The sequence below is a fragment of the Cryptomeria japonica genome, chromosome 4 (assembly GCF_030272615.1).
Source record: "Cryptomeria japonica chromosome 4, Sugi_1.0, whole genome shotgun sequence".
Classification (NCBI taxonomy): Eukaryota; Viridiplantae; Streptophyta; class Pinopsida; order Cupressales; family Cupressaceae; genus Cryptomeria; species Cryptomeria japonica.
In genome coordinates, this window is record NC_081408.1 from 381,441,424 (window position 1) to 381,455,450 (window position 14,027).

At 32.7% G+C, this 14,027-nt stretch overlaps 1 protein-coding gene across 1 annotated transcript; it reads left to right on the forward strand.

The window, feature by feature from the left end:
- The first annotated feature begins 2,602 nt into the window (after nucleotides 1-2,602).
- LOC131047917 (transcription factor bHLH67) lies at nucleotides 2,603-5,119 on the forward strand. Its single transcript, XM_057981737.2, has 3 exons — nucleotides 2,603-3,165; nucleotides 4,191-4,592; nucleotides 4,732-5,119. Exons 1-3 carry the CDS (start codon nucleotides 2,638-2,640, stop codon nucleotides 4,798-4,800), a joined length of 999 nt encoding a protein of 332 aa, XP_057837720.1. The 5' UTR covers nucleotides 2,603-2,637; the 3' UTR covers nucleotides 4,801-5,119.
- The last annotated feature ends 8,908 nt before the right edge of the window (nucleotides 5,120-14,027 follow it).

The window sequence follows — 14,027 nt, forward strand, 5'->3', positions numbered from 1 at the left end:
TTTTGGCATCTCCTAGATGTCTCCTAGATGTGTTGTGCTTTTGAATTCAACTGTGCTTCTGGATTCAACTGTATGACCATTTTTTGACATCCAGCATTATAGACTATGAAAATCTAATGTGTCTAATTGAAATAATACTATAAATTTTCATTTAGTATTTATTATTTTAGTTTAAAGTCAAAATCTATAAATTGACTATACAACATCAAACTACTCGTCCCACCTAATCTTAACTTTAAATAAATATACTGAAAAAATAAATTGACTACTCACCCACCTAATCTTAATTTCAATATTGACAGAATTGACGCATTCACTTGTTTGTTTAAATAGAAATTAAAATAGATTTAGTTACATTATTGGACAATTTACATTCTCTAAGTAAGAGCTAAAACTCCTGTCAAACTGTTCATAAGAGGTGGTATTAATTTTCTGCATCCTCTCTTCCTTTGATTTTTGCTTACGCCTTCCCCTAATTTTTCGTTTCTTGCGAGTTGGAAATTGCTCTTATTCTTCTAACTGTAAAATGTAGACACACTACCAAATACGACGTTTATAAAATTTCCTGTTTATTAGGAATTCACAGGACAAATGTTGTGCGAGTATTTCGAGATTCCAGAAGCTGATTTATTTGATGTGAGATATAATTTATAATAAATGCCGACGTTGCAGAAAAGAAGAATACTTTATTTTATATTTGACCCACTAACTACTTTGTATTTTGGTATTGTAGACTACCTATATAGATTCCATATAAACTATTTGATGATCTAAGCAATACAAAAGGTCAAAATAAAGTTGGATGCCATTGGGATCTAGACTTATTATTTAAATTTTGTCTTCATTAAACTATTTTAGAAGTGCCATTCACATGTTTAAATGATCAGTTTACATTTATTTAAAGATTTAAGTTTATAAAATAATAAAAATTTAAATTGTTTTGGTATGATTTTTAATTAATTAATTGAAATTTTTAAATATAATTTAAAATTATGTGGTGATGATGGAGATGATAAATCTATTGACAACATCTTTATGCTTAAATCAAATAAATAATTTAAATCTAATTTATATAAATATCACTTATGATTATATCCAAGGAATAATAGGCATAGCCTTTTCTTTCAATAGAGTGAATCAAGGTGAAAGCATCAATGCTTAGTCACGAATCACACCCTCATAAATCGGAAAGATAGATCAGAGGGTCATGCGCCCCACATAAACCAACTCTGATTGATGCTACATTGGTTTGCAAAACTCTTCCAACGAATATTGAAAATAAAGATAATTTAGTTCACCTCAATTCAATAGAAAGTTGAATAGATAATCAAGTTTGAGATTCAATATTGACATTGTATTGCAATATCATTTAACTATAATTTCATTGTGACTATAAAAAAAATAAAGAACCTATTGGTGTTTTGTTAATTCATTGGATTTCACTATGTGTTCTTTAATTTCACTACATAGTTGGATAATCTTTTATAAGATCCTAATTCCGCAGTTGCATAATTGAATAATCTTTTATAAGATACTTGTCCATAGTTGCATTAGATTAATTAACCTAAATTAAATTTAAGTACTTTAAATCACAATTGTAAAAAGTAAATTAAGACTTATAGACACAATATAACTCATAGCATTCAAAATCCTTCCCATCAAATTATATTAACACTCTTCACTATAATACTATATAATTTAAATAATTAATCATTTCTTAAATATAATACTACTATCTCTGACTAATACTCACATTTAGGAAGATACTATTGCAACTAGAATTGATTATTTAATATGTATGCTACATATTAATAATTGCACCTTGGTATGCAATGGATACACACTTTAAATTACAATTGCAAAAAGTAAAATAAGACTTATAGACACAATATAACTCATAACATTCAAAATCCTTCCCATCATATTATATTAACACTCTTCACTATAATACTATATAATTTTAATAATTAATTATTTCTTAAGTATAATACTACTATCTCTTTTATGGAATTTGATTAATACTCATCTTTAAGAAGATACTATTACAACTAGAGTTGCTAATTTAATTACTAAATAAAGGAAGATACTATTGCAATTAGAATTGTTCATTTAATATGTATGCTACATACTAGCATTCGCATTTAGATATACAATGGGTATGTCGATTTAATGTGCAATAGATACACACTTTAAATTACAATTGTAAAAAATAAAATAAAAACTTATAAACACAATATAACTCATAACATTCAAAATCCTTATCATCATATTGTATTAACACTCTTCACTATAATTTTATTTAGTTTAAATAATTAATCATATTTGAAATACTCTCTCTTTTATGAAATGTGATTAATACTCACCTTTAGAAAGATACTCTTGGAACTAGAAGTGCATATTAATATGTATCGTACATAATATGAATGAATTGAACCCCGAAAATCGCTTAGCAGATGAATTCGGACACATTTAAGTGGTCAAGGAATCTTTGGTTTGTTTAGACAATCGTTTTTTGAGTTTTGTAACGTGTTACATCACTGACAAGATCGTCAAGCAACGCATTCTTTATTTATCATGAGAGGATATCTTCATAAATAGATTTCTTTGTATAGCAGTGTAAGACTAAAACATCGGAGCATGGAGAAATACGATTTCAGTGGAAACATTGGTGCCTGCAGCGCCATTGAATCTCTTTTACAGATTAGCGAGACTGATTTCGGCAATGATGCTTCTGCAAACAATATAATGCACGACGCACAATTTGAGATTCCTATTTCTGAAATCATGATGGACGGATTTTGTCAAGAGCTGGAGAATTCCTCTGAGAATAATAGGATTCGGGAGCCGCAGCACAGTGCTTTCAGCGCCTACATAAAACCTCAATTGAACGCCCGCGTTGCGGATTCTTCCGGCGTATCCTCTGAGAATCTGCACAAAAGATGTTTGAGATTTCTGAGAGAAAACGATCAAGATAGAAAGGTAGGCGTCCAGAGATCACACCGAACGGCTCCTGCTGTTGCTCGCAACAATAATGAAGAGTTGAAGGAGAAAAAGAAGGATAAAGCTAAATCGGCATTTCAGCACATGATTGCAGAGCGCAATAGGAGAGTCAAATTGAACCAGCATTTCCAGAATCTTTACTATCTTCTTCCAAGAAATTGCAAGGTATGATATTAGAGACACTGTAATTATGATTTTTTTCCTGCAAATTTCTACTGATGTGAAATTTTGTAAAGTTGTACTTAAATCTTCTGAAAATGTTTTAAATTGTTGTCATACGGTACATTGTGCTGTTTCTTCGGATTTACTTCACCTCTAGAGTTGCAACTTAATAAATTTAGGAATTTTGGAACTGCAATTTCGAATCTTTACTCTCTTCTTCCAAGATATTGCAAGGTATGATATTACCACAGCGTCATTATAATTTATTTTCCTACAAATTTCTACTGATCTGAAATTCTTATGAAGTTTTAGATAGGTACAATAATCATTTATACGGTACAGTAACTATGCTATTAGTACGGATTTACTTTACCTGTCCAACTGCAACTGAATAAATCTATGAAATTCGGTTTAACTATTGATTAACTTTCGGCAATAATATTAATTTCTGCCCCCAGACAGAGGCAAATCATTTAAAAGGGAAGTTGTCACACCAATTTCTAGATGCACACTAATTTCTAGATGTTTCTAGATGTCTATCACAGTCAACACTCTAGATATTTCAAATTGTCAAACCTGTGCATCTAGAACGGAAGCTTCCACACCAATTTCTAGATGTCTCTAGATGTCTATCACAGTCAACACTCTAGACATTTCTGTGTTATTGATTGTTGCCTAAACTTCATAACTATGATGAAGACCAAGTCATCAATATAAATCCCCTCACTATGGTTATAAATAAAATGTAATGCAAACTGTTACTCTCTTGGGAGTCCAGCTCCATAAAGCTGAAAAGTGTTGTTTGAAGTGCCTATCAAAATCTGAGTCTGTTTGATGTTGATGAGCTCAAGCTCAGAGATAATCTTATAATAGTATATTTTTATTATATAATTTGAAACAGACAGACATTCCTGATGTTTTCTGTGATTGTTGTTTTTTAATTTCTGCTCTCCTCTTTCCATCACATTATCCTTTCAAGCAGATTCTGGAAAATAGAAACAATTGACTTTTGATGTCCTCCTTTGCAGAAAGATAAGCATTCAATATTGGCGAATGCCACATATTATTTGAAAGAACTAAAGCTTCGTGTATGCGAGCTGCAACAAAGGAGTGAAAGCGTGGACGAATTGATTCCGAGGAATTTCTCAAATAGTAGTGAAGAAGTAAGCGTCAGGTTCGAGTCCCACGACAATCCATTCAATTCAGGCAGCCTATTACTTTACCGCAGCGACGATGTGATTTTGGAGCAATGTGATGACATCCCCTGCGAAGTTAAAATTAAAATTAATGTGGAAACGAAAATGGTTTCTTGCTCAGCAAGTCTACTTCTTAGAGTGATAGAGCTGTTGAGAGCATGGCAGTTGGAGATCCTTTCGGTTTCACATAAAAAGGGTTCTGGATTTCAGGCTACTTTTGTAGTATTACCAAAGGTACATGTGTTCTGCACTTTCTTTCTTTCTTTCTTTTGAGAGACTATTGCAAATCTTGATTATAAAATTGAAATCTTAAAAAAGAAAAGTTCTTTCTATTGATTTTAAAATTAAAACATGTTGTCTTGAATATGAACAGGGTGAGGACTGGGATATTTCCCACTGGCAAACTTTCGGGAGTTTAGTCAGTCGGACTCTCAGTGGATGATAATATAAGGTGCAATGGAAGTTCCTATTTTCAACCAATCTAGCCGATAAGCATTTGACAACTATCAAAATCGCCTATAATCTGGTTCTGAAATCTGATTTTTCCAAGAAGCGACGATTTACTTACAAATTTCCAAATTGTGAGGGAATCGACTGACCAAACTAGTGAACACCAAAGTGTCACTTGTAAATTGCACATTGATATGAAGACAAGTTTTGAGTAATATAAGAATTATTTTATTATTAGTTTCTGTGAAACTGCCTTGCCGCCTTTGAGGTTAATTATATGTGTGTCAGACGAATAATGATTTGCGCTTTTCAAATTAATAACGACAGTCCACAACATCAGGGAACTGAACGCATTATCTTCATAAATTTAGGGAACTGAATGCGTTAATTTGTAATGCATTAACTTCTCCGATGCCTCCATTTCCTTTCTGCCGCCTTAACAACCGCCCTAAGTTTCCATAAATATTGTTGTAAAGTCACTGGTGATCGGATCGGAAGGTCTCTCTACATCCGTCCCAACTGCATCTGCCCTAGAACAGTCTCAGGGTTACAGGAGTCAACCATGAAAACAGATTTAAGCTCTCAACTGTTATTCATTGCATGTAGTCATGATTGTTAGTTTAACTATTGGGATAATACAAAATTGTGGGAGGTGTCTCTGATTTTTTCTTCTTGATACCCAATTGTTCTTAGTTGGTATATCAATTGTTCTTCGTTGGTATAAGTTGTCTATTCTGGTGGTCAAAGCAGCGATTTTTGGCAATACCCAGCATAATTATTTTCTTACTTCCTAAATCAGATATTATTTCTGTTATGTCTAATTTTGAAGAGAACTTAATTCGAATCTCACATACTGAATTTTGATTTTTAGATTTGAAAATGTTCTGACTGCATTCTCTAAACTTATGCTTAATGTATGTAATTTAAGAGCGGCTGAACTAATTTAATTAATTAAAAAAAATGCTAAGCTTTAGGAGGTTGGCATAAAAGCTCGCCAACAGAGATAAGATCCCCTGTTTCTACATTCAAATTGCCTCCGTCTCAAAATGTTTATCCAGCTTAGACATCTTACTCATTCAGCATAGGCCAAATGGTTTTCAACGTTTGAAGACTACTTTCATCATCCTTGGCAGAATGTATGCTTCTGTTGTTCGTTCTCTATGTATATTATCTTTTGTGTGCTTACTTCTGCATTACCAATCTCTGTAATTATCTGTAATGTAGTCTTAATGATTTTGAGGGTCACCCCAGATCACATAGTATTATAGACATTTTGCTCTCCATCAGACTGCCATGTTGAACTGCAACGCATCGCTTATATTACAAACTATTGGGATGAGTTAGTCCATAATATTTTCATCAATGTAGTCTTATTGAGACAGGATGCTTTCTTTGCTTCACTATCTAATAAATGCAATTTGCTTCGTTTAAGAAATGGAGTTAAACACTACAGAGATACCATACAAATCTGGGTCCAATTACTATTTTTTTTCTTACTTTCTTTCACGTGGTTTCTTTAACTTTGATAATTTGGCTGGTGATCAAAGTTTCTTTAAAATCTCTTTTCATAATTGGTAAGTGTTTATTTCGATCATGGCTCTTGTTGTTTCCCGCTTCGTTTTATTCATTTCTTTGGATAGTTTCTCCATTTCTGGTGATTTGGAATCTTTGGCTTGCAAGGAATTCAAGAATCTTTAATCATAAGTCTATATCTTTGACAGACATTATTGATAAAATCCAAGCCTCCATTAGTGAAGCAGTGCTTTCTTTCATTCACAAAAATTTAGGGCATCTCACAACTTTTTCCCATTGGGATAACTGGGTTACTTGGAGATGGCCCTCAATTCATTTAATGCCCTCTCATGGGGCTATATTAGATGCTTTTTCTTCGCGTCTTAAGCGAAAGATGGCTAAGTGGAGTCCTCCCCCTTTTCCTTCTTTCAAACTTCAGTTTGATGGGGCCTCTAAGGGTAATCCGGGGAAGTCTGGGATTGGGGTAATTATCTTTGACCACTCTTAAAAAATTATCAAGACAGTTGGTAAATATATTGGCTATGGCACTAACAACATGGCTGAATTTCAGGCTCTATCGTTTGGACTTGATTTGGCTCATTCTCTAAATATCAAGGATATTGTTATTGAAGGTGATTCAATGCTTGTCTGTCAGGCGGTTGCTGCCAAAAAGTGTTTCTCTTGGCATTTGCAGTACCTTTTGGAGCACATTCTTCTCCAACTTAATGGCTTTTCCACTTTCTCGATTTCACACTGCTTTAGAGAGATTAATGTGTTTGCTGATTTTCTTGCAAACAAGGTTGTTACTGAAGGTACGGATTGCATAGAACTTGCACCCTCAGACTTTCCTATCTCCTGCACGAAAATTCTATCTTAACAGTCCTTCTTGGTGTGGTTGTTCTTTCGTAAGTGCCTGTAATGAGGGCGTTCGCCTTTGGGACAATACCATTGTTATTAACATTTATTGGGAGAATCTCCTTATTATGAAGGGAGGTTTTTGTGTTTATCTTTGGAAATTTTCCTCGCCTCATGGGGAGTTTACTTCTTTGAATGGCTACAAGGGGGGTGCTGCCTTGCCTTATGACAACATCTTGGTTATAGTCATTCCTGGTAGTAGAGCCTCTTTAAGGGTGGAGGGTGATGGGGCTTCTTGGGTCCAACCAACATTGATTTGATAGTGTTTAGGGGCTGGGTTCTTTCTCATGATTTGTTTATTATCCCAGGTCTAGGGTTGGATACTCCGGTTAAGGGATATTCTCGCTCTTCTTCTGGTTTTTGGTAATTACCCTTTGGTCTTACCTCACCTATCAGAATGTGGAATATAGATTGGCATTTAGGGTGGCTGGGGTTGCTTGGGTTTTGTGTCATTTTGTTCTCGATTGGTCAATGAGGGAATGTTCTATGTATGATTGGCAGATTTGGCAATTATTGGTTCTTCCATCATGACTGTTGGTTGCCTTGGTTCTTCTCGGTTTTTTGGGACTGTTTTGGTATTTCTTTCTATGCTACTCATGAGATTTCGTGGCTAAGCTTGGGTACTTAAGCTTCGATGCTCTGCCTTTTTTGCCAATCATTTTTTCCTTACGGGCAGAGGTGGGTGATCTTGTCATGAGTTTTGGGTATCACGTTCTATGCATTGGTTCATTGAATGAATCATTATGCTTTGCAGGTGCAATGTTGGCTAGACATTTGCTTTACTGATTGGGCCTACTGTAAGTTATGCGAAGTTTCCATAATTTGGAGGTGCTCTATGGCTGGGCATTTTTTCTTATGATGGCCTGATAATCATACTATCCCCTCTCCGTTATATATTTTGGATGGGTGTTCAGGTATGGCACATATTTGTCTGTTTGTTGTTATTTGAGTATGAAATGCTTAGCAGTATGTGGAATTTCTTGGGCAGAATTGGTGGGTGGTGGTTTTTTCTGAGAAATTGGAAGATGCACTTTATTGGGTGGGGTAAATGGCTTCTTGTTATGTTGTTACTGGTATGACTGTTACTGTAGATTATTGTATGGATTGGTTTCACCCTGTTTCCTGAAGGTTGTCTCCATCTTCCTCTACTTCTTATATGGATAGGCCTATGTATGCTAACCATTTTCATGCTGTCAGGTTTACTTCTCCTTGGTTCCCTCTTGGCTGTGTTTTTGGTTCTCTGCAGGTCTTTGGACTCATGTGGTGCATAAGTAGATTGATGTTTTGGTGTCGACACTGATCTTGGTTGCATTTTTGGGATGATATCCTCTCCGCTGGACTATTAATACAAGCTTTCTTAAAAGCTTCCTTTATATCTAATGTAATTGATAATGTAATTAGGGTATATTGGGCTGCATATGGGATATTGTAATGGGTAGGTAGGCTTATGTTTCTGAGCAATACTAAGGGGTTTTCTTACTGGTTCTTTCCCCTTAGTGCTCATTGAACTAGACACCATGTTAAAAAAAAATTAAAAAAAATTAATATAATTTTAGTGGATCATCCACTTTTATAAAAATAAAATTAAAAAAATTAGATGACTGATTAAATGATTCATTTTTTTTTTGTTTATTTCTATTATCATAATATCTTTACTATGACAAGTAAAATTATAACCATTTAAGAGAAAAGGGATAAAATTCTAATTATGTTTAAAGAAAAATATCTTTTTTAATAGTGCATATGTTCTTTTCAATTTAAAATAAAAGAAAAAACTATTTAGCAAATCTTGTACATTTGAAATAGACTATATTCTTTATAGTACAAAGTTTCAAACAACTAGGCCAACATCTACCCATAACTTATACATCAACATTATGCATTAAGCAACACACAATACTATCCAAATGTGACTTTGTGTAATCAGTTTAGTTAATGACTTTAACATGTTCTCTTATTATGGAGCATCACCATATTACTTGTTGCATATAAATGCATTGAAGCATCAAACACTTCACATTCCTCAACACTAATAGAGATGTTTGTTTATTCTTTGTCTGATTTGTTTTGGTTCATGTCCTTGTGGAAGACAAAGAAAGGCTTTCAATTGGATGACCAATGACTAAGAACCATTTGAAGGTTAAATGGTTTTCTTGATAAAAATTAGATTAAGGACTTCAATTTTTACTTTATTAACTTTAATTATTAAATTCACAATAAGTACAAATAGATAATCAAATTATAACTTAACAAATATGGCTAGATGAGTTTGTGATTCTTGACCTTTCTTTTTTCAAATCCATATGATGGAGTTATTTCTAAATGTGAGAGATGTGCATGACTCTATTATATTCTTCTTAAGCTAGAACTGCATAATTTACCTAATTATTTTATTATTTTACATAATATTGTTTTTTTTAGTAAGAATTATTTTATTGGTTTAATCTTAAATAGAATCTAAATTTTTACCAAAGTATTGGTGTAACTAATTTTTATGTTACCCTTTTTAGGAAGGGTTTCAAATATTAACCCTTTTTTAAAAGCAATAAGTGATTTTATTTTTTAAGTTATATTTCAAATGGAATGAGGAAATTCAACAAAAAATGAAAATTTATCAAATACATCTATATCTCAATATATGACACAATGATTATGAGTACAATCAAAATTCATTTACATCATTGACAACACAACAATTTTAGGGTAAGTCATTTGCGAGGGTTTCAACAAGTTTTTATTTTTTTGAATCTATACTTGGTTAGATCAATTTTTGTTGTGTTATACTCTTTTTCTAAAATCAAGATTCTCAAAAGAAAAAGTAGAAAAATTCTAGAGAGGTCATGCATGACTAAGAGAAGAGAAAGGGACATTTGTTGATTAGTTAAGGATAGAAGTGACTCAAGTGGTGTCTTAAGGAGAGGCCTTAGAGGATTTTGATATCTAGATTGATCATTCAAAAGGAACATAAAGTTCAAGAAAGTAATTTCCATAGAAAGTGCTCTAGAGGCAATAGTCCTAAATTCATAGTGAAAACATATTTATGAAAATGAAACATCCTATTTATTTTCAATTGTTTAGTGTTGAGTTCAAGATTATAGATTTACTTTTAAAGAATAAAATAGTTTACATTATTTTCTATAAATTGTCATTTTGAATGAATATAATAAGTCTGTGTGCCTTTTTTAATAAAAAATTAAAAGATTGGCATATACATTAAATTTGTAAGTTGGAGCAAACTAAAGTTTTAGATAATATTTATCTAGAGGCAAAGTACAATTTTAGTTGTTGTCTTGGATAGTATTTAGGCGTGCTAGTGATCTATTCAAGATTTGAAGTGGTGAATACATTGGTCTAGATTGTAAAGACATCATGTAGCAGTTAGAGATGAGAAGCATATAGAAAATTATAACAAAGGAAATACTTTACTCAAATGAGGATTTATTAATGGTGCACTCAAGGAAGAAAATATTTCCTCACAATTAACATATTAATGTTCGGGGTTGTGTGACTTAGATAAGATCTTAATTATCATGATTTGAAATGGATTATGTTTATTGATAGATAGGGTAAAAGGTAGAAAAAATTAGTCATATTTTTCTTAAAATCATTTGAAAATTAAGTTGGATGAGTAATTCAAGATGCTCACACTCAAAATTTGAAGATGAGATAAGAATAAGAATTGTGGTGCCTTAAACCTAGTTTCTAAAGCATTTGTATTTTTAAAAGATGGTTATGATTATGAAGGTAAAGTTTTGAGAAGAAACAAAAGTATTCATATTTTTATTACTAAAATATAACATAAATTCTAATTTAAATCCCCTATTTTTTTCTTTGTAATTTTTTTTAAAAAATCTAGTAGAAATATAGATAAGGGAAATTACTAAATTTTTTTTTTTTAACAAAGGAATAAATACCTAGTGGGACTCATGTAGTGAAATCCCAACGTGTACCATTATAACCTTCATCTACATAAGTTGTTCTTCATCCACATGGGAGTAAATCTAGTGTAATCGAACCTAGGACCATCGCTAGTGTTTTCCAATAGATTTACAATTTGGTCTAGCCTTGAGGTTTGAATACTACAAGTTGTATATATATATATATATCTTGTAGTGATTATTTAGAGTGTGTGCATCTTAAAAAATACATCACTTTGAATACATGTCATACCTCCCACAAAATTAATAAAAGTGCATTTTTTGAATATGTATATAATAATATTACATATATAACCAAATTTGGATAAGTGGATCAAAAAATGAAAAAGAAAATACATATATATTTAAGGAATATAAAAGAATCAATAAAAGTAAAAAAATAAATATCTTAATTTTTTAAAATATAGAAAATATTGGGTAAGTGCACAAAGATGGAGGTCAAAAAGGGGGGTATAAGTCGACGCTTTTTTCTGAAATCAGGTGAACCTGAGCTTGGAGGCAAAATTTGAAAGTCATCCACTCAAGATATGAAGATAATCAAAGAACACATATTGTAGTACTTTGAATATAGTTTCCAAACTACTAAACGTTTTCAAAATTGGATAAGATTAAGGGGGTCAAAACCTTCGTGCACGAAAAATAGACCCTGATTTTTTCTGAAAAACATAACATAGTGTCTGACGTGCGCATCAAAAAAGGCATAGTTAGATTTAGTATTTTGACAAATCCTTTGGAAAAAAAATAGTTAAGAGTGATCACTAGAATATGTGTATTTTTTTGTAATTTTTTGTTGAGTATTTTTTTTTAATGATTTTTCCAATTGAGCACATCCTGAAAATTAGGTACCTGTTCGTGCGCGAAGCATAAGTTGCACTAAAAAAATTGAAAATAATTTTTTTTTTAAAATTGTAAAGAATCAAGTGCACTACAATAATATATATAGTTTTTTAAATTTGGATAAGTATATCAAAAATTATTAAAAAATGGTGCACCTATGTCTATGAGAACTATGGAGACACTGGTAAAAGAAATTCAATAATAATATGTTATTGTTGTTCAAATTATAAAAAAATTATATGGTTAGAGAGCTCAGAAGATAGGTGAAAATATGGTGGAAATTTTAGAAATACCCACTTGATGAAGTGTAAACCTGATGATGACAAAGTCGAGAAACCAAGTTGATAAAATAAAACACGCCAAAAAGGAGGGAAATGGAGGGAAATCAAACTTCCAAACTGTAGCTTTGTCATCCAGGCCTATTTCCAAGCCTAAATAGTCAAAAGCGCGTACGGGGTACCTATGGTATAAAAAGGGTGTACGGGGTACTTATGGTGTAAGAAGCACATACGCTCTATCTTAACTATAAATAGCACGTACGCGCTATGTTTACTATAAACAACGCGTACGTGCTATGCTTGTTTAAATTTTGGGAGTGTGTATAATATGATATTATATATATAATATGTGTATATACATATAATATAATTTTTTTATATATAATATTTATATATATATATAATAATATATAATATATTAAGTATATATATACAGACATATGTGTGTATGTAGGTGTATTGTCTCCCTCTCTCCCCCTCTCAAGCGCATACAAGGTGACTCTCTTTCTCTCCTTCTCACTCTCTCTCTCTCTCTCTCTCTCTCTCTCTCTCTCTCTCTCTCTCTCTCTCTCTCTCTCTCTCTCCCCCTCCCTCTCCCTCTCTCCCACTCTCTCTCCCTCTCCCTCCCTCTCTCCCTCCCTCTCCCTCTCTCCCCTTCTCCCTTCCTCCATGCCCCATCCCTCTCTCTCTTCTTCTCTCCCCCCCTCCCTCCATACCCCACTGCAACTGTGTCTACACTTCTATAAAAGTAAGTGAATTTATTTCTTGTCTGCAACTTCCTCTTTGATTTTTATCATGTATGCTCTCCTAAGATAATTGACTGATGGATTTATGTGTATATATTGAATAGGAGGAAGAAGGCTCTTAAATTGAACCACAAGTGCATTACCGTGACAAACAAGGAAACCTACAACAATATTCTTCTCGAATGTGTTTTTAATGAGCAGAGCAGATGTAGAAAACAGTGTCAACAAAGCAAAATGATGAGTCAGACTACCTGCAATATGTTTTTCAGAAGGAAACAACCGGTAGGAAGAGAAAGAGGGAGAGTAACACAGATGATGTCACATAGAATGATAGTGGTGGGTATGCGAGAGTTCCCATGTTGTTACACAATGCCTGTCATCTAAAGAAATTGAAGTTTGTTGTAAGCATGGTAGTGGTAATATATGATGATCATCACTTGTCAAAAGGCCTGGAAATGTACATACCCATGAAAGAAATCAAGTGTGTAATTCCTATAGTCACAATCGAGATCAGTCCTATAGCCTTGCAAATTTAAGAGCATCATATTTTTTAGAAAGGCAGTACTCTTAGGGTTAGGTCAAGCTCTTACACTTTCTTTTTAGCGAATCCTCATTGTTTGTTTGCCTAGAGTCTCTCTTATGCTGACAATGGTCTAATTTAGCTATATCAAAACTAAACTACTGATGTTCTATTGTATGATGTTCTATTCATAAATTTAAATAATATATCATTTTATTAGCTATCATTTATTAATCAGGAAAATTGTATGACATAATTTATAAACAGTTATGGGGAGGCTCCTCCAATATATCTTCTTTTTGTTTGCATATAGATGAGGTGATAAGAAGATTGACAAGGTGGTCGGTTTTCTTTTTTTTTTATATAAAGAAGATAGGATATACAGTAGAACGTTTGAAGAAGATGAATGTATTGGTTTCTTTGGATTGTGTGGATGTATTGGTTGAATAATATTTATGGGTTGTATGGTGTAC